The 22598-nt window shown below is 45.9% G+C and overlaps 1 protein-coding gene across 3 annotated transcripts in view; it reads right to left on the bottom strand.

Moving 5' to 3' along the window:
* The window catches only part of CFAP61 (cilia and flagella associated protein 61), an 844658-nt gene that overhangs the window by 329071 nt on the left and 492989 nt on the right, over positions 1-22598 (bottom strand). For all 3 annotated transcript variants that reach the window (XM_063918168.1, XM_063918169.1, XM_063918170.1), the window contains one exon: positions 19568-19742. In XM_063918168.1, coding sequence (XP_063774238.1) covers positions 19568-19742 — 175 coding nt within the window. The remainder of the gene's footprint in view (positions 1-19567; positions 19743-22598) is intronic.

The raw sequence follows: 22598 nt of genomic DNA, 5'->3' as shown, positions 1-22598 counted from the left end.
CAGTCATATAGTCCTGACCCTGCCCTGCTCCACTTGTCCACATGTCCGTGGTTAAGTGGACATTGGGTACAACTGCATTTTTTAGGACACTGGTGAGTCTTTTTCTGACGTCCGTGTACATTCTCGGTATCGCCTGCCTAGAGAAGTGGAACCTAGATGGTATTTGGTAACGGGGGCACACTGCCTCAATAAATTGTCTAGTTCCCTGTGAACTAACGGCGGATACCGGACGCACGTCTAACACCAACATAGTTGTCAAGGCCTCAGTTATCCGCTTTGCAGCAGGATGACTGCTGTGATATTTCATCTTCCTCGCAAAGGACTGTTGGACAGTCAATTGCTTACTGGAAGTAGTACAAGTGGGCTTACGACTTCCCCTCTGGGATGACCATCGACTCCCAGCAGCAACAACAGCAGCGCCAGCAGCAGTAGGCGTTACACGCAAGGATGCATCGGAGGAATCCCAGGCAGGAGAGGACTCGTCAGAATTGCCAGTGACATGGCCTGCAGGACTATTGGCATTCCTGGGGAAGGAGGAAATTGACACTGAGGGAGTTGGTGGGGTGGTTTGCGTGAGCTTGGTTACAAGAGGAAGGGATTTACTGGTCAGTGGACTGCTTCCGCTGTCGCCCAAAGTTTTTGAACTTGTCACTGACTTATTATGAATGCGCTGCAGGTGACGTATAAGGGAGGATGTTCCGAGGTGGTTAACGTCCTTACCCCTACTTATTACAGCTTGACAAAGGGAACACACGGCTTGACAAATGTTGTCCGCATTTCTGGTGAAATACTTCCACACCGAAGAGCTGATTTTTTTGGTATTTTCACCAGGCATGTCAACGGCCATATTCCTCCCACGGACAACAGGTGTCTCCCCGGGTGCCTGACTTAAACAAACCACCTCACCATCAGAATCCTCCTGGTCAATTTCCTCCCCAGCGCCAGCAACACCCATATCCTCCTCATCCTGGTGTACTTCAACACTGACATCTTCAATCTGACTATCAGGAACTGGACTGCGGGTGCTCCTTCCAGCACTTGCAGGGGGCGTGCAAATGGTGGAAGGCGCATGCTCTTCACGTCCAGTGTTGGGAAGGTCAGGCATCGCAACCGACACAATTGGACTCTCCTTGTGGATTTGGGATTTCGAAGAACGCACAGTTCTTTGCGGTGCTTTTGCCAGCTTGAGTCTTTTCAGTTTTCTAGCGAGAGGCTGAGTGCTTCCATCCTCATGTGAAGCTGAACCACTAGCCATGAACATAGGCCAGGGCCTCAGCCGTTCCTTGCCACTCCGTGTGGTAAATGGCATATTGGCAAGTTTACGCTTCTCCTCCGACAATTTTATTTTAGGTTTTGGAGTCCTTTTTTTACTGATATTTGGTGTTTTGGATTTGACATGCTCTGTACTATGACATTGGGCATCAGCCTTGGCAGACGACGTTGCTGGCATTTCATCGTCTCGGCCATGACTAGTGGCAGCAGCTTCAGCACGAGGTGGAAGTGGATCTTGATCTTTCCCTAATTTTGGAACCTCAACATTTTTCTTCTCCATATTTTAATAGGCACAACTAAAAGGCACCTCAGATAAACAATGGAGATGGATGGATACTAGTATACAATTATGGATGGACTGCCGAGTGCCGACACAGAGGTAGCTACAGCCGTGGACTATTGTACTGTACTGTGTCTGCTGCTAATATAGACTGGATGATAATGAGATGTAGTATGTATGTATAAAGAAGAAAGAAAAAAAAACACGGGTAGGTGGTATACAATTATGGATGGACTGCCGAGTGCCGACACAGAGGTAGCTACAGCCGTGGACTACTGTACTGTGTCTGCTGCTAATATAGACTGGTTGATAATGAGATGTAGTATGTATAAAGAAGAAAGAAAAAAAAAAACCACGGGTAGGTGGTATACAATTATGGATGGACTGCCGAGTGCCGACACAGAGGTAGCTACAGCCGTGGACTACTGTACTGTGTCTGCTGCTAATATAGACTGGTTGATAAAGAGATGTAGTATGTATGTATAAAGAAGAAAGAAAAAAAAAACACGGGTAGGTGGTATACAATTATGGACGGACTGCCGAGTGCCGACACAGAGGTAGCTACAGCCGTGGACTACCGTACTGTACTGTGTCTGCTGCTAATATAGACTGGTTGATAAAGAGATGTAGTATGTATGTATAAAGAAGAAAGAAAAAAAAACCACGGGTAGGTGGTATACAATTATGGATGGACTGCCGAGTGCCGACACAGAGGTAGCTACAGCCGTGGACTACTGTACTGTGTCTGCTGCTAATATAGACTGGTTGATAAAGAGATGTAGTATGTATGTATAAAGAAGAAAGAAAAAAAAACCACGGGTAGGTGGTATACAATTATGGACGGACTGCCGAGTGCCGACACAGAGGTAGCTACAGCCGTGGACTACCGTACTGTACTGTGTCTGCTGCTAATATAGACTGGTTGATAAAGAGATGTAGTATGTATGTATAAAGAAGAAAGAAAAAAAAACCACGGGTAGGTGGTATACAATTATGGATGGACTGCCGAGTGCCGACACAGAGGTAGCTACAGCCGTGGACTACTGTACTGTGTCTGCTGCTAATATAGACTGGTTGATAAAGAGATGTAGTATGTATGTATAAAGAAGAAAGAAAAAAAAACCACGGGTAGGTGGTATACAATTATGGACGGACTGCCGAGTGCCGACACAGAGGTAGCTACAGCCGTGGACTACCGTACTGTACTGTGTCTGCTGCTAATATAGACTGGTTGATAAAGAGATGTAGTATGTATGTATGAAGAAGAAAGAAAAAAAAACCACGGGTAGGTGGTATACAATTATGGATGGACTGCCGAGTGCCGACACAGAGGTAGCTACAGCCGTGGACTACTGTACTGTGTCTGCTGCTAATATAGACTGGTTGATAAAGAGATGTAGTATGTATGTATAAAGAAGAAAGAAAAAAAAACCACGGGTAGGTGGTATACAATTATGGATGGACTGCCGAGTGCCGACACAGAGGTAGCTACAGCCGTGAACTACCGTACTGTGTCTGCTGCGACTGGATGATAAATAATGATATAAAAAATATATATATATATCACTACTGCAGCCGGACAGGTATATATTATATAATGACGGACCTGCTGGACACTGTCTGTCAGCAGAATGAGTTTTTTATAGAATAAAAAAAAAAACACCACACAAGTCACACGACGAGTGTTTAACTTTTTCAGGCAATCACAATCAGGTCACTGGTCAGTCACACTGGCAGTGGCACTCCTGCAGCAAAAGTGTGCACTGTTTAATTTTAATAATATGTACTCCTGGCTCCTGCTATAACCTATAACTGGCACTGCTCCCCAGTCTCCCCAACAATTATAAGCTGTGTGAGCACAGTCAGATATATACATAGATGATGCAGCACACTGGGCTGAGCAGTGCACACAGATATGGTATGTGACTGAGTCACTGTGTATCATTTTTTTCAGGCAGAGAACGGATTATATTAAATAAAACTGCACTGTCTGGTGGTCACTGTGGTCAGTCACTACTAGAGATGAGCGGGTTCGGTTTCTCTGAATCCGAACCCGCACGAACTTCATGTTTTTTTTCACGGGTCCGAGCGACTCGGATCTTCCCGCCTTGCTCGGTTAACCCGAGCGCGCCCGAACGTCATCATGACGCTGTCGGATTCTCGCGAGGCTCGGATTCTATCGCGAGACTCGGATTCTATATAAGGAGCCGCGCGTCGCCGCCATTTTCACACGTGCATTGAGATTGATAGGGAGAGGACGTGGCTGGCGTCCTCTCCATTTAGATTAGGAGAGAGAGAGAGAGATTGACCTGAGGCTGATACTGTAGAAGAGAGTGCAGAGTTTAGTGACTGACCACAGTGACCACCAGCAGTGCAGTTGTTTTATTTAATATATCCGTTCTCTGCCTGAAAAAAACGGTACACACAGTGACTCAGTCACATACCATATCTGTGTGCACTGCTCAGCCCAGTGTGCTGCATGCCTGCATCATCTATGTATATATTATATATCTGACTGTGCTCAGCTCACACAGCTTATAATTGTGGGGGAGACTGGGGAGCACTGCAGTGCCAGTTATAGGTTATAGCAGGAGCCAGGAGTACAAGACAGTCACATACCATATCTGTGTGCACTGCTCAGCCCAGTGTGCTGCATCATCTATGTATATATTATATATCTGACTGTGCTCAGCTCACACAGCTTATAATTGTGGGGGAGACTGGGGAGCACTGCAGTGCCAGTTATAGGTTATAGCAGGAGCCAGGAGTACATATTATATTAAAATTAAACAGTGCACACTTTTGCTGCAGGAGTGCCACTGCCAGTGTGACTGACCAGTGACCTGACCACACTGACCACCAGTATAGTTAGTAGTATACTATATTGTGATTGCCTGAAAAAGTTAAACACTCGTCGTGTGACTTCACTTGTGTGGTGTTTTTTTTTTATTCTATAAAAAACTCATTCTGCTGACAGACAGTGTCCAGCAGGTCCATCATTATATAATATATAAACCTGTCCGGCTGCAGTAGTGATATATATATATTTTTTATATCATTATTTATCATCCAGTCGCAGCAGACACAGTACGGTAGTTCACGGCTGTAGCTACCTCTGTGTCGGCACTCGGCACTCCATCTATAATTGTATACCACCTACCCGTGGTTTTTTTTTCTTTCTTCTTTATACATACATACTACTACATCTCTTTATCAACCAGTCTATATTAGCAGCAGACACAGTACAGTACGGTAGTTCACGGCTGTGGCTACCTCTGTGTCGGCACTCGGCAGTCCGTCCATAATTGTATACCACCTAACCGTGGTTTTTTTTTCTTTCTTCTTTATACATACATACTACGACATCTCTTTATCAACCAGTCTATATTAGCAGCAGACACAGTACAGTACGGTAGTTCACGGCTGTGGCTACCTCTGTGTCGGCACTCGGCAGTCCGTCCATAATTGTATACCACCTAACCGTGGTTTTTTTTCTTTCTTCTTCATACATACATACTACGACATCTCTTTATCAACCAGTCTATATTAGCAGCAGACACAGTACAGTACGGTAGTTCACGGCTGTGGCTACCTCTGTGTCGGCACTCGGCAGTCCGTCCATAATTGTATACCACCTAACCGTGGTTTTTTTTTCTTTCTTCTTTATACATACATACTACGACATCTCTTTATCAACCAGTCTATATTAGCAGCAGACACAGTACAGTACGGTAGTTCACGGCTGTGGCTACCTCTGTGTCGGCACTCGGCAGTCCGTCCATAATTGTATACCACCTAACCGTGGTTTTTTTTTCTTTCTTCTTCATACATACATACTACGACATCTCTTTATCAACCAGTCTATATTAGCAGCAGACACAGTACAGTACGGTAGTTCACGGCTGTGGCTACCTCTGTGTCGGCACTCGGCAGTCCGTCCATAATTGTATACCACCTAACCGTGGTTTTTTTTTCTTTCTTCTTTATACATACATACTACGACATCTCTTTATCAACCAGTCTATATTAGCAGCAGACACAGTACAGTACGGTAGTTCACGGCTGTGGCTACCTCTGTGTCGGCACTCGGCAGTCCGTCCATAATTGTATACCACCTAACCGTGGTTTTTTTTTCTTTCTTCTTCATACATACATACTACGACATCTCTTTATCAACCAGTCTATATTAGCAGCAGACACAGTACAGTACGGTAGTTCACGGCTGTGGCTACCTCTGTGTCGGCACTCGGCAGTCCGTCCATAATTGTATACCACCTAACCGTGGTTTTTTTTTCTTTCTTCTTTATACATACATACTACGACATCTCTTTATCAACCAGTCTATATTAGCAGCAGACACAGTACAGTACGGTAGTTCACGGCTGTGGCTACCTCTGTGTCGGCACTCGGCAGTCCGTCCATAATTGTATACCACCTAACCGTGGTTTTTTTTTCTTTCTTCTTCATACATACATACATACTACGACATCTCTTTATCAACCAGTCTATATTAGCAGCAGACACAGTACAGTACGGTAGTTCACGGCTGTGGCTACCTCTGTGTCGGCACTCGGCAGTCCGTCCATAATTGTATACCACCTAACCGTGGTTTTTTTTTCTTTCTTCTTTATACATACATACTACGACATCTCTTTATCAACCAGTCTATATTAGCAGCAGACACAGTACAGTACGGTAGTTCACGGCTGTGGCTACCTCTGTGTCGGCACTCGGCAGTCCGTCCATAATTGTATACCACCTAACCGTGGTTTTTTTTTCTTTCTTCTTCATACATACATACTACGACATCTCTTTATCAACCAGTCTATATTAGCAGCAGACACAGTACAGTACGGTAGTTCACGGCTGTGGCTACCTCTGTGTCGGCACTCGGCAGTCCGTCCATAATTGTATACCACCTAACCGTGGTTTTTTTTTCTTTCTTCTTTATACATACATACTACGACATCTCTTTATCAACCAGTCTATATTAGCAGCAGACACAGTACAGTACGGTAGTTCACGGCTGTGGCTACCTCTGTGTCGGCACTCGGCAGTCCGTCCATAATTGTATACCACCTAACCGTGGTTTTTTTTTCTTTCTTCTTCATACATACATACTACGACATCTCTTTATCAACCAGTCTATATTAGCAGCAGACACAGTACAGTACGGTAGTTCACGGCTGTGGCTACCTCTGTGTCGGCACTCGGCAGTCCGTCCATAATTGTATACCACCTAACCGTGGTTTTTTTTTCTTTCTTCTTTATACATACATACTACGACATCTCTTTATCAACCAGTCTATATTAGCAGCAGACACAGTACAGTACGGTAGTTCACGGCTGTGGCTACCTCTGTGTCGGCACTCGGCAGTCCGTCCATAATTGTATACCACCTAACCGTGGTTTTTTTTTCTTTCTTCTTCATACATACATACTACGACATCTCTTTATCAACCAGTCTATATTAGCAGCAGACACAGTACAGTACGGTAGTTCACGGCTGTGGCTACCTCTGTGTCGGCACTCGGCAGTCCGTCCATAATTGTATACCACCTAACCGTGGTTTTTTTTTCTTTCTTCTTCATACATACATACTACGACATCTCTTTATCAACCAGTCTATATTAGCAGCAGACACAGTACAGTACGGTAGTTCACGGCTGTGGCTACCTCTGTGTCGGCACTCGGCAGTCCGTCCATAATTGTATACCACCTAACCGTGGTTTTTTTTTCTTTCTTCTTTATACATACATACTACGACATCTCTTTATCAACCAGTCTATATTAGCAGCAGACACAGTACAGTACGGTAGTTCACGGCTGTGGCTACCTCTGTGTCGGCACTCGGCAGTCCGTCCATAATTGTATACCACCTAACCGTGGTTTTTTTTTCTTTCTTCTTCATACATACATACTACGACATCTCTTTATCAACCAGTCAATATTAGCAGCAGACACAGTACAGTACGGTAGTTCACGGCTGTGGCTACCTCTGTGTCGGCACTCGGCAGTCCGTCCATAATTGTATACCACCTAACCGTGGTTTTTTTTTCTTTCTTCTTTATACATACATACTACGACATCTCTTTATCAACCAGTCTATATTAGCAGCAGACACAGTACAGTACGGTAGTTCACGGCTGTGGCTACCTCTGTGTCGGCACTCGGCAGTCCGTCCATAATTGTATACCACCTAACCGTGGTTTTTTTTTCTTTCTTCTTCATACATACATACTACGACATCTCTTTATCAACCAGTCTATATTAGCAGCAGACACAGTACAGTACGGTAGTTCACGGCTGTGGCTACCTCTGTGTCGGCACTCGGCAGTCCGTCCATAATTGTATACCACCTAACCGTGGTTTTTTTTTCTTTCTTCTTCATACATACATACTACGACATCTCTTTATCAACCAGTCTATATTAGCAGCAGACACAGTACGGTAGTTCACGGCTGTAGCTACCTCTGTGTCGGCACTCAGCAGTCCGTCCATAATTGTATACTAGTATCCATCCATCTCCATTGTTTACCTGAGGTGCCTTTTATTTGTGCCTATTAAAATATGGAGAACAAAAATGTTGAGGTTCCAAAATTAGGGAAAGATCAAGATCCACTTCCACCTCGTGCTGAAGCTGCTGCCACTAGTCATGGCCGAGACGATGAAATGCCAGCAACGTCGTCTGCCAAGGCCGATGCCCAATGTCATAGTACAGAGCATGTCAAATCCAAAACACCAAATATCAGTAAAAAAAGGACTCCAAAACCTAAAATAAAATTGTCGGAGGAGAAGCGTAAACTTGCCAATATGCCATTTACCACACGGAGTGGCAAGGAACGGCTGAGGCCCTGGCCTATGTTCATGGCTAGTGGTTCAGCTTCACATGAGGATGGAGGCACTCAGCCTCTCGCTAGAAAAATGAAAAGACTCAAGCTGGCAAAAGGAGTAGCACCGCAAAGAACTGTGCGTTCTTCGAAATCCCAAATCCACAAGGAGAGTCCAATTGTGTCGGTTGCGATGCTGACCTTCCCAACACTGGACGTGAAGAGCATGCGCCTTCCACCATTTGCACGCCCCCTGCAAGTGCTGGAAGGAGCACCCGCAGTCCAGTTCCTGATAGTCAGATTGAAGATGTCAGTGTTGAAGTACACCAGGATGAGGAGGATATGGGTGTTGCTGGCGCTGGGGAGGAAATTGACCAGGAGGATTCTGATGGTGAGGTGGTTTGTTTAAGTCAGGCACCCGGGGAGACACCTGTTGTCCGTGGGAGGAATATGGCCGTTGACATGCCTGGTGAAAATACCAAAAAAATCAGCTCTTCGGTGTGGAACTATTTCAACAGAAATGCGGACAACAGGTGTCAAGCCGTGTGTTCCCTTTGTCAAGCTGTAATAAGTAGGGGTAAGGACGTTAACCACCTCGGAACATCCTCCCTTATACGTCACCTGCAGCGCATTCATAATAAGTCAGTGACAAGTTCAAAAACTTTGGGTGACAGCGGAAGCAGTCCACTGACCAGTAAATCCCTTCCTCTTGTAACCAAGCTCACGCAAACCACCCCACCAACTCCCTCAGTGTCAATTTCCTCCTTCCCCAGGAATGCCAATAGTCCTGCAGGCAATGTCACTGGCAATTCTGACGAGTCCTCTCCTGCCTGGCATTCCTCCGATGCATCCTTGCGTGTAACGCCTACTGCTGCTGGCGCTGCTGTTGTTGCTGCTGGGAGTCGATGGTCATCCCAGAGGGGAAGTCGTAAGCCCACTTGTACTACTTCCAGTAAGCAATTGACTGTTCAACAGTCCTTTGCGAGGAAGATGAAATATCACAGCAGTCATCCTGCTGCAAAGCGGATAACTGAGGCCTTGACAACTATGTTGGTGTTAGACGTGCGTCCGGTATCCGCCGTTAGTTCACAGGGAACTAGACAATTTATTGAGGCAGTGTGCCCCCGTTACCAAATACCATCTAGGTTCCACTTCTCTAGGCAGGCGATACCGAGAATGTACACGGACGTCAGAAAAAGACTCACCAGTGTCCTAAAAAATGCAGTTGTACCAAATGTCCACTTAACCACGGACATGTGGACAAGTGGAGCAGGGCAGGGTCAGGACTATATGACTGTGACAGCCCACTGGGTACACGTATGGACTCCCGCCGCAAGAACAGCAGCGGCGGCACCAGTAGCAGCATCTCGCAAACGCCAACTCTTTCCTAGGCAGGCTACGCTTTGTATCACCGCTTTCCAGAATACGCACACAGCTGAAAACCTCTTACGGCAACTGAGGAAGATCATCGCGGAATGGCTTACCCCAATTGGACTCTCCTGTGGATTTGTGGCATCGGACAACGCCAGCAATATTGTGTGTGCATTAAATATGGGCAAATTCCAGCACGTCCCATGTTTTGCACATACCTTGAATTTGGTGGTGCAGAATTTTTTAAAAAACGACAGGGGCGTGCAAGAGATGCTGTCGGTGGCCAGAAAAATTGCGGGACACTTTCGGCGTACAGGCACCACGTACAGAAGACTGGAGCACCACCAAAAACTACTGAACCTGCCCTGCCATCATCTGAAGCAAGAAGTGGTAACGAGGTGGAATTCAACCCTCTATATGCTTCAGAGGTTGGAGGAGCAGCAAAAGGCCATTCAAGCCTATACAATTGAGCACGATATAGGAGGTGGAATGCACCTGTCTCAAGCGCAGTGGAGAATGATTTCAACGTTGTGCAAGGTTCTGATGCCCTTTGAACTTGCCACACGTGAAGTCAGTTCAGACACTGCCAGCCTGAGTCAGGTCATTCCCCTCATCAGGCTTTTGCAGAAGAAGCTGGAGACATTGAAGGAGGAGCTAACACGGAGCGATTCCGCTAGGCATGTGGGACTTGTGGATGGAGCCCTTAATTCGCTTAACAAGGATTCACGGGTGGTCAATCTGTTGAAATCAGAGCACTACATTTTGGCCACCGTGCTCGATCCTAGATTTAAAGCCTACCTTGGATCTCTCTTTCAGGCAGACACAAGTCTGCTGGGGTTGAAAGACCTGCTGGTGAGAAAATTGTCAAGTCAAGCGGAACGCGACCTGTCAACATCTCCTCCTTCACATTCTCCCGCAACTGGGGGTGCGAGGAAAAGGCTCAGAATTCCGAGCCCACCCGCTGGCGGTGATGCAGGGCAGTCTGGAGCGACTGCTGATGCTGACATCTGGTCCGGACTGAAGGACCTGACAACGATTACGGACATGTCGTCTACTGTCACTGCATATGATTCTCTCACCATTGAAAGAATGGTGGAGGATTATATGAGTGACCGCATCCAAGTAGGCACGTCACACAGTCCATACTTATACTGGCAGGAAAAAGAGGCAATTTGGAGGCCATTGCACAAACTGGCTTTATTCTACCTAAGTTGCCCTCCCACAAGTGTGTACTCCGAAAGAGTGTTTAGTGCCGCCGCTCACCTTGTCAGCAATCGGCGTACGAGGTTACATCCAGAAAATGTGGAGAAGATGATGTTCATTAAAATGAATTATAATCAATTCCTCCGCGGAGACATTGACCAGCAGCAATTGCCTCCACAAAGTACACAGGGAGCTGAGATGGTGGATTCCAGTGGGGACGAATTGATAATCTGTGAGGAGGGGGATGTACACGGTGATATATCGGAGGGTGATGATGAGGTGGACATCTTGCCTCTGTAGAGCCAGTTTGTGCAAGGAGAGATTAATTGCTTCTTTTTTGGGGGGGGTCCAAACCAACCCGTCATATCAGTCACAGTCGTGTGGCAGACCCTGTCACTGAAATGATGGGTTGGTTAAAGTGTGCATGTCCTGTTTTGTTTATACAACATAAGGGTGGGTGGGAGGGCCCAAGGACAATTCCATCTTGCACCTCTTTTTTCTTTTATTTTTCTTTGCGTCATGTGCTGATTGGGGAGGGTTTTTTGGAAGGGACATCCTGCGTGACACTGCAGTGCCACTCCTAAATGGGCCCGGTGTTTGTGTCGGCCACTAGGGTCGCTAATCTTACTCACACAGTCAGCTACCTCATTGCGCCTCTTTTTTTCTTTGCGTCATGTGCTGATTGGGGAGGGTTTTTTGGAAGGGACATCCTGCGTGACACTGCAGTGCCACTCCTAAATGGGCCCGGTGTTTGTGTCGGCCACTAGGGTCGCTAATCTTACTCACACAGTCAGCTACCTCATTGCGCCTCTTTTTTTCTTTGCGTCATGTGCTGATTGGGGAGGGTTTTTTGGAAGGGACATCCTGCGTGACACTGCAGTGCCACTCCTAAATGGGCCCGGTGTTTGTGTCGGCCACTAGGGTCGCTAATCTTACTCACACAGTCAGCTACCTCATTGCGCCTCTTTTTTTCTTTGCGTCATGTGCTGATTGGGGAGGGTTTTTTGGAAGGGACATCCTGCGTGACACTGCAGTGCCACTCCTAAATGGTCCCGGTGTTTGTGTCGGCCACTAGGGTCGCTAATCTTACTCACACAGTCAGCTACCTCATTGCGCCTCTTTTTTTCTTTGCGTCATGTGCTGATTGGGGAGGGTTTTTTGGAAGGGACATCCTGCGTGACACTGCAGTGCCACTCCTAAATGGGCCCGGTATTTTGTGTCGGCCACTAGGGTCGCTTATCTTACTCACACAGTCAGCTACCTCATTGCGCCTCTTTTTTTCTTTGCGTCATGTGCTGATTGGGGAGGGTTTTTTGGAAGGGACATCCTGCGTGACACTGCAGTGCCACTCCTAGATGGGCCAGGTGTTTGTGTCGGCCACTAGTGTCGCTTAGCTTAGTCATCCAGCGACCTTGGTGCAAATTTTAGGACTAAAAATAATATTGTGAGGTGTGAGGTATTCAGAATAGACTGAAAATGAGTGGAAATTATGGTTTTTGAGGTTAATAATAATATGGGATCAAAATGACCCCCAAATTCTATGATTTAAGCTGTTTTTTAGTGTTTTTTTTTAAAAAAACACCCGAATCCAAAACACACCCGAATCCGACAAAAAAAATTCGGTGAGGTTTTGCCAAAACGCGGTCGAACCCAAAACACGGCCGCGGAACCGAACCCAAAACCAAAACACAAAACCCGAAAAATTTCAGGCGCTCATCTCTAGTCACTACTAAACTCTGCACTCTCTACAGTACTCCTAAGCTCCAGTAAATCAAGTGTCTCTGTCTCAAATCAATCTCACTCTCTCTCTTCTAATCTAAATGGAGAGGACGCCAGCCACGTCCTCTCCCTATCAATCTCAATGCACGTGTGAAAATGGCGGCGACGCGCGGCTCCTTATATAGAATCCGAGTCTCGCGAGAATCCGACAGCGTCATGATGACGTTCGGGCGCGCTCGGGTTAACCGAGCAAGGCGGGAAGATCCGAGTCGCTCGGACCCGTGAAAAAAAACATGAAGTTCGGGCGGGTTCGGATTCCGAGGAACCGAACCCGCTCATCTCTAAAAATAACAAACACCTAGCCCCCATTCAGGGCACTTACTCACTTCTTCACCCCTGACTAATATTGGGCAGTTAATCTGCACACATAGGGGGGAATTCAAATGTTTGAAAGTCGGTTGGGTGTATGTTTTTCCCCTGTCTATTAGATAGGAAAAAAACAGACACCAAACTAACTTTTCAAACAATTGAATCTCCCCCATAATGTCTTCCATAAACTTAAAATATCCCAGACCTGTCTCTGACAGGGTATAGTCACAGACCACAGCCTACTGACATTAAAGCTCTCCAGCCTGGCTTCTTCTCAGCAACACATAGGGCCCAATTCAGATCTGATTGCAGCAGCAAATTTGTTAGCTAATGGGCAAAACCATGGGGGTCATTCCGAGTTGTTCGCTCGTTGACGATTTTCGCAACGGAGCGATTAAGGCAAAAATGCGCATGCGCATGGTACGCAGCGCACATGCGCTAAGTATTTTAGCACAAAACTTAGTAGATTTACTCGCGTCCGAACGAAGAATTTTCATCGCGGGTGGAAACTGACCGTTTTCTGTGAGTGTGCGGAAAAACGCAGGTGTGCCAGGATAAAACGCGGGAGTGTCTGGAGAAACGGGGGAGTGGCTGGCCGAACGCAGAGCGTGTTTGTGACGTCAAAACAGGAATGAAACGGGCTGAGCTGATCGCAGTGTAGGAGTAAGTCTCAGAAACTGCTAAGAATTATTTATTCGCAATTCTGCTAATCTTTCGTTCGCAATTCTGCTAAGCTAAGATACACTCCCAGAGGGCGGCGGCCTAGCATGTGCAATGCTGCTAAAAGCAGCTAGCGAGCGAACAACTCTGAATGAGGGCCCATGTGCACTGCAGGGGGGGGGGGGGGGGGCAGATATAACATGTGCAGAGAGAATTAGATTTGGGTAGGGTGTGTTCAAACTGAAATCTAAATTGCAATGTAAAAATAAAGCAGCCAGTATTTACCCTGCACAGAAACAAAATAACCCACGCAAGTCTAACTCTCTCTGCACATGTTATATCTGCCCCCCCCAGAGCCGGCCCTAACCAATATGATGCCCTAGGCAAGATTTTGGCTGGTGCCCCCTAGCACCACCGCTGGTTCCGCCTCTGACCTTGCACCTCTTTCCCAGCACCATCACCCCTCACCCATAGCAGTCCTTATTTTGGGGTTTGTACCCCCTATATTTTAAATAGGAACAGTTCGCTCATTTGGCGCACAGCCCAAAAAGGAGTGTGTTTTTGCTGGCAAGGGGCATGGCCACACAATAGTAACCCCAATTCCAATTACGCCACACAGTACTGCAACTTTATTCACATTTGATCTATCAATAGTGTCCATAATTCATATTACGTCCCACAGTAGTATCACTTTACCTTATAAACGTTACTCCTCACAGTAGAGCCCCTTATTCACATTACATCACACCCTATTGCTCTTTATTCACATTACATGACACAGTAGTGCCCTTTCTATACGCAACGCCACATAGTAGAGCACCTTATACACATAATGCCACACATTAGTAATGCATTTATACACATAATTCCACACAGTAATGCCCCTTACACATATAAGACACATTATTAATGTCCTTATAAACATAATGTGCCTTACACATTATGACAACCTTTATTAATGCCCTTTTACACATAATGTCCCTTACACATATACACATAATGACATGCATAGTGCCCCCTACACTTTTGCTGCACATTATTAGTGCCCCTATACACATAATGACACACATACAGTAGTACCCTGTTACACATATGCTGCACATTATTAATGCCCTTATACACATTATGACACACAGTGCTCCTTACACATATGTTGCACATTATTAATGCATTTTTACATGACACACATAATGCTCCTTACACATATTCCGAACACTACTGCACAACCAACCCACTCACATGCACACAGCACTCACACTGCCACTAACACTGTGACCTCTGCCTCTGCTTGGATACAGATGTGTCCTCATAAATCTTGCCTCAATGCTAACATCGGGCACCTTTTTTTTAATGAAAATATATCTTATTTGCATTGGTATGTGGCTAGGATGCACAAGCAGCTTCTGCTGATTAAAATTATATGCAGCCTATATACTGTGTGAGACTGTGGCTGTATATGCATATGAAATGCTACACACAGAATATAGGCATGCCGCATATCATTTTAATAAGCAAAAGCTGCTGATGCCCCATGGCATATCAAATGCCCTAGGCAATTGCCTAGTTTGCCTATGCCTATGGCCGGCTCTGCTGCCACCCCCCCCTGCAGTGCACATGGTTTTGCTCATTACCTAACAAATTTGCTGCTGCGATCAGATCTGAATTAGGCCCATAGCTCAGTCCTGCTTCCTTGCAGGTAGAATCCTGACCACCTGGCCTGCTTTACTGTAACTGTACCACTTGGTAGTACACCAGGGGTAGTACACACAATCCCACTTGGACTGGACACACAGGTATCAGCCAGCCCTTGACTGCACAGTCCCACCTGGACTGCCTCCTCTTTGCAGCATCCATTAGGCGTGGTAACACCTCCTTTATCTCCCCTGTTGGGCAGATCCCTCCAGCCACACTCTCAACACATGTGCCAGTAATGCAGTTTACCCTCACACTGCCACAATATATATCCTGGGAATAGTTAACACTTGTTGGTTAGCAGATGAAAATGTGACTTGCCAGAGAGCATGCATGTCTAGTATCCAGGGTAGGGTTGACCAATCACTGTTACAAACCATTGATAGTCTATTGCCAGTATTAGATCATTTTGCCATTGATGGCGGAGCCTCATGATATTGCCCCCAGTAGGCGATGGACTGGCAGCCTGAAGCCCGAGGTGCTGAAATGCACCGGTGGTGAAGTACACCTCTGCACTAGTATGGCACTTTAGCATCTGCACTAGTATGGCACTTTAGCACTATGCACTTCTATTTTAGGATGTACCATTTTTCCTTTGACATAGCCTTCTGACCGGGTCAAGGATAATTTTTTATTTCCCCAGCATAAAGGTTGGGGCCTATTTATTTATTGCACTTTTTACATCACCTTTTTGTGTTCGTTTTGTGTGAGTGTGTCACGTTTGTAGGGATTTCTTTAAGGTCTCTCCTTCAAAGGGAAAGCCAAAGAATCCATTCTCCAGAGTTAAGCTGTGGCAAACTCTGGGAGAAAGCGGTGATCCCGAGTCTTGCCGCGGAGGTAGCCCAAAGACCATTGCCCTGTAAGGGTCCTTTTGGCATCAGGACTCAGAGATTCAAGGGGTTCCCCCTAGCTTTGGTGAAGGGGGACCCAAAGATTCCCTTTTCCCCTCAAAAGGGATCTTTTAACTTCGAGGCTATGGGGAGAAATCGGGACTTCTCCTGGGTGAATAAGAACACACACCTCAGGCTTTAATAAGGAAAAACAAACAACAACTTGTAGTTAGGGAAAGTGAAGATCAAATGGCTTAGTCACGTGGGTTTATGCATATGGTTTTTACATACAGTGCTGTGTGGTCACTGGTTAGAATAGTACAGTATGCCTGACGTACTTAGGGAAAGTGCCAACAGATGCTGTATATATACTGATGTGAGACATAAAGATGCTGTATATATACTGCTGTGAGATGATGGATGCAGACAATACACAGAGATGGAATAATAGAATAAATGGGGGCAATGCAGCGTGTGAGTGTAATGAGCATCAGAGGGCTGTCTTTCATGTGGGGGGCAGGGTCACATCAGCAATCAAAACAGGCATGTCGGCCCACCGTGAATCTTCCCTGTGAGTCCTACTGCCAATCCGCCCCTGATAGTAACCATTAAAAGGTGTCTGTATGACTTGCTCAAACTGTTACCATCAGGCAGGCGATATAGGGCGTTACCTGCAAAGTTAGCTAGACGTTTAAAAAGTTTCTTCCCGCAAGCAATCCACCTGTTGAACAACTTCTAGGAGGCTCTAACGAGATCTCCCTTTAATATAATAATGCACTGCATTGCTGCTGGATGGTAGACACTCGCATTGTATGGTATTGTAGTCTTTCATGACTGGAATCGTATTTTACAGTATTAATGTATTTTACTGCATTGTGAACTTCATGTATGTCATATGTGTTTCCCCTTTCTATGTGAATACCTGGCTGATGCTCTAGAAACCAAAAACAAATTCTTGGTATACATGTGTATACCTGGCCAATAAATTGATTCTGTTTCTGATATTGCCATTTCTTTTGCCTATTGATAATTGTTTTGTGAAGACATGTCACCATGATCTATATCTGTTAATGATCTGCTCATTTTCATGTGCTTTAGGGTAGAACCAGAGCTTGTTCAATTAAGCAAAACCAAGACATTACTAAAGAGTCGCCCCCAGTTTTACCTAGGACTAATGCTGGGCATACACGCTACAATTATCTGGCCAATCCTCCCGGTATCACCGAATCGGCCAGATAATTGCAGCGTGTACAGTATGTGGCCGACTGACCCAAAAATATCAATTGATTGGGCATGCTGGATCATCCAGCATGTCCCCCTGATGCAACATTTTCAAGTGTCCGGTCGGCCGCATCAGGCAGTGTATACCCTACGTGGCCGGCCAGCGGACATTTACCCTGTTCCTTCACATGGGATGGAACGGAGAAGTATCTCATCCCCAGGGGCGGAGGGCCAATATCACATGACATGCATTGTGAGAGATCCTGTGTATGTCCCGGATATCCGCGGGGTCAGATAAAATGCCTGTCGGTCTGAAAGACATTATATCTTAACGTGTATGCCTGGCATAACTGTATGTAACCACTCTACTTTAAGTTCACGTTTGGATAGCTCCATTCGGCAGCTCCGTCACAGCTATTCCCACTCCTGGGTGTCCAGGACACCCATGGACTGGGAATAAAACTTGAGGCAAGCGAGGAAAGCCATCGAGCCAACAGCGTGGTGAGCGTAGTGAGCTTGCAAGGGGCTTCATTCCGCTTGCCCCCCTACCGGCATTCTGACGGTCGGGATCCCGGCGTCGGTATTTTGACTGCTGGGATTCCGACCGCTGGGATCCCTTACCCAACCCATTCATAACATCTATGAAAAACTCATTATGGGGGTGCTTCTAATTTGCACACTGCTGTGACCACATCAGTATCTTTTGCCCTAGTTGTGTCTGCTAATTAATGATATTGGGCCTAATTCAGAGTTGATCGCAGCAGCAAATTTGTTAGCAGTTGGGCAAAACCATGTGCACTGCAGGTTGGGCAGATATAACATGTGCAGAGAGAGTTAGATTTGGGTGGGGTGTGTTCAAACTGAAATCTAAATTGCAGTGTAAAAATAAAGTAGGCAGTATTTACCCTGCACGGAAACAAAATAACCCACCCAAATCTAACTCTCTTTGCACATGTTATATCTGCCCCACCTGCAGTGCACATGGTTTTGCCCAACTGCTAACAAATTTGTTGCTGCGATCAACTCTGAATTACCCCCAATGCTAGAATAAGCTATTATAAGCCGTGTGTCTGAATGCACAAGGGCTAGGACACCCGCTGTGTAGTTGCAACGATCAGGACATGCACCAGCCCCATGCTAAGTGCAGAATCTCTGTGACAGTGTCGCATCCAATGTGCGCAATTAAGCATTTGAGTTTGCAACTAGTTCAGTGATGCACCCTCGACACTCCCATAACAGGCCCATTACACTACCATAACAGAATTTCCTAGGTGTTTATCCACCTGCCACTCACTGCCCATGAATGTCCAATACAGTCCAGAGCCAGAGAATCTCAACAGGTCATGCAACTCCGCAAGCAGAAGCCATAGGACGCATTTTAGGTAATTAGATGAATGCGCATCACAAAAAAAAAAAACACTGATTTACGTGAACAATCGGCAATGAGTCTTACTCAGAATCAGCCTTATAACTATGGATAACCAATAAATGAAATATATAATAATTTAGGAGACATAAAAAGAAGTGAATCTTAATGAGGCGGGTGAAAAACAAGGACATCTTCTTGGTAATTCTAGACAAACAATACATCATAAGTGACTCACATTTAGCATTTGTCCTTTATTAGAGTAAATGACTGCAAGCCAAAAAAGACATTATAAAAATGATTTTAAATACTTTGGAAATTATTTTCTAAATTAGCCATCTTTCCCTCCGCGGTGCTTTTTAGAGTTCATAATGATACATATTTTTTTCACATAATTGCAAAGCACACTTGTTAATTAAATTATTCTTTAATTAGTTAGCTAATGAGTTTCGCCATACATTGCTTTCACAACTTTCAATTTTTGTTGCATAGTAATTATAAATAATTGAACAGTATCTAGCCTTTTTCCCCCGTTGGTACACATGCTGACTATCCCAAACAAACAAAAAAAAAATCAACATGCTTTCAATAAACGAAGAACATACAACATGAACAAAGGGAAGACATGGCAAATTAAACATTTTGTAGCAATTAATTAGCTGTTAATTATATGCATAGGATGGATAAAGAATGGTACAGTAATTGTTGATAATGCAGTTCTGGAAAGAGAGAATATACTAGAGTATTTTCCTACCTTCTTCGTTTAATGCATTGTCTTTTATCCAATCCATTGCCTTTATGCAGTCATCCACAGCTTGCAGAGTAAATAGATTTGAAGGAATTCTGCCAGTATATATCTGCCTGGAGCAATCTGGTGCTTCTCGGTTAGTTAAAAGCTTACTAATATCAGCTCCACTAGGGCAAGGTACCTACAAGATTATGACATAATAATAATAAATAAGAATTTACTTACCGATAATTCTATTTCTCATAGTCCGTAGTGGATGCTGGGGACTCCGAAAGGACCATGGGGTATAGCGGCTCCGCAGGAGACTGGGCACAAAAGTAAAAAGCTTTAGGACTACCTGGTGTGCACTGGCTCCTCCCCCTATGACCCTCCTCCAAGCCTCAGTTAGGATACTGTGCCCGGACGAGCGTACACAATAAGGAAGGATTTTGAATCCCGGGTAAGACTCATACCAGCCACACCAATCACACCGTACAACTTGTGATCTGAACCCAGTTAACAGCATGATAACAGAAGGAGCCTCTGAAAAGATGGCTCACAACAACAATAACCCGATTTTGTAACAATAACTATGTACAAGTAATGCAGACAATCCGCACTTGGGATGGGCGCCCAGCATCCACTACGGACTATGAGAAATAGAATTATCGGTAAGTAAATTCTTATTTTCTCTAACGTCCTAGTGGATGCTGGGGACTCCGAAAGGACCATGGGGATTATACCAAAGCTCCCAAACGGGCGGGAGAGTGCGGATGACTCTGCAGCACCGAATGAGAGAACTCCAGGTCCTCCTCAGCCAGGATATCAAATTTGTAGAATTTTACAAACGTGTTTGCCCCTGACCAAGTAGCTGCTCGGCAAAGTTGTAAAGCCGAGACCCCTCGGGCAGCCGCCCAAGATGAGCCCACTTTCCGTGTGGAATGGGCTTTAACAGATTTTGGCTGTGGCAGGCCTGCCACAGAATGTGCAAGCTGAATTGTACTACAAATCCAACGAGCAATCGTCTGCTTAGAAGCAGGAGCACCCAGCTTATTGGGTGCATACAGGATAAACAGCGAATCAGATTTTCTGACTCCAGCCGTCCTGGAAACATACATTTTCAGGGCCCTGACTACGTCCAGCAACTTGGAATCCTCCAAGTCCCTAGTAGCCGGAGGCACCACAATAGGCTGGTTCAAGTGAAAAGCTGAAACCACCTTAAGGAGAAATTGAGGACGAGTCCTCAATTCTGCCCTGTCCGTATGAAAAATTAGGTAAGGGCTTTTATAGGATAAAGCCACCAATTCTGAGACACGCCTGGCTGAAGCCAGGGCTAACAGCATTACCACTTTCCATGTGAGATAGTTTAAGTCCACAGTGGTGAGTGGTTCCAACCAATGTGATTTTAGGAATCCCAAAACTACATTGAGATCCCAAGGTGCCACTGGAGGCACAAAAGGAGGCTGTATATGCAGTACTCCCTTGACAAACGTCTGAACTTCAGGAACAGAAGCCAGTTCTTTTTGGAAGAATATTGACAGGGCCGAAATTTGAACCTTAATGGACCCTAATTTGAGGCCCATAGACAGTCCTGTTTGCAGGAAATGCAGGAAACGACCCAGTTGAAATTCCTCTGTAGGGGCCTTCCTGGCCTCGCACCACGCAACATATTTACGCCAAATACGGTGATAATGTTGTACGGTTACATCCTTCCTGGTTTTGATCAGGGTAGGGATGACTTCATCCGGAATGCCTTTTTCCTTCAGGATCCGGCGTTCAACCGCCATGCCGTCAAACGCAGCCGCGGTAAGTCTTGGAACAGACATGGTCCCTGCTGGAGCAGGTCCTTTCTTAGAGGTAGAGGCCACGGGTCTTCCGTGAGCATCTCTTGAATTTCCGGGTACCAAGTCCTTCTTGGCCAATCCGGAGCCACGAGTATAGTCTTTACTCCTCTCCTTCTTATGATTCTCAGTACTTTTGGTATGAGAGGAAGAGGAGGGAACACATACACTGACTGGTACACCCACGGTGTTACCAGAGCGTCCACAGCTATTGCCTGAGGGTCCCTTGACCTGGCGCAATATCTGTCCAGTTTTTTGTTGAGGCGGGACGCCATCATGTCCACCTTTGGTTTTTCCCAACGGTTCACAATCATGTGGAAGACTTCTGGGTGAAGTCCCCACTCCCCCGGGTGAAGATCGTGTCTGCTGAGGAAGTCTGCTTCCCAGTAGTCCACTCCCGGAATGAACACTGCTGACAGTGCTATCACATGATTCTCCGCCCAGCGAAGAATTCTTGCCACTTCCATCATTGCCCTCCTGCTTCTTGTGCCGCCCTGTCTGTTTACGTGGGCGACTGCCGTGATGTTGTCCGACTGGATCAACACCGGCTGACCCTGAAGCAGAGGTCTTGCCTGACTTAGGGCATTGTAAATGGCCCTTCGTTCCAGGATATTTATGTGAAGTGACGTTTCCATGCTTGACCACAAGCCCTGGAAATTTCTTCCCTGTGTGACTGCTCCCCAGCCTCTCAGGCTGGCATCCGTGGTCACCAGGACCCAATCCTGAATGCCGAATCTGCGGCCCTCTAGGAGATGAGCACTCTGTAACCACCACAGGAGAGACACCCTTGTCCTTGGAGACAGGGTTATCCGCTGATGCATTTGAAGATGCGATCCGGACCATTTGTCCAGCAGATCCCACTGAAAAGTTCTTGCGTGGAATCTGCCGAATGGAATAGCTTCGTAAGAAGCCACCATCTTTCCCAGGACCCTTGTGCATTGGTGTACTGACACTTGGCCTGGTCTTAGGAGGTTCCTGACTAGGTCGGATAACTCCTTGGCTTTCTCCTCCGGGAGAAACACCTTTTTCTGTACTGTGTCCAGAATCATCCCTAGGAACAGCAGACGTGTCGTCGGAATCAGCTGCGATTTTGGAATATTTAGAATCCATCCGTGCTGTCGTAGTACTACTTGAGATAGTGCTACTCCGACCTCCAACTGTTCTCTGGACCTTGCCCTTATCAGGAGATCGTCCAAGTAAGGGATAATTAAGACGCC

Source organism: Pseudophryne corroboree, chromosome 4, assembly GCF_028390025.1.
Source record: "Pseudophryne corroboree isolate aPseCor3 chromosome 4, aPseCor3.hap2, whole genome shotgun sequence".
Taxonomy (NCBI): Eukaryota; Metazoa; Chordata; class Amphibia; order Anura; family Myobatrachidae; genus Pseudophryne; species Pseudophryne corroboree.
Note: the sequence above shows the minus strand (reverse complement) of the source record. Positions and strands in the feature narration are given on the sequence as shown.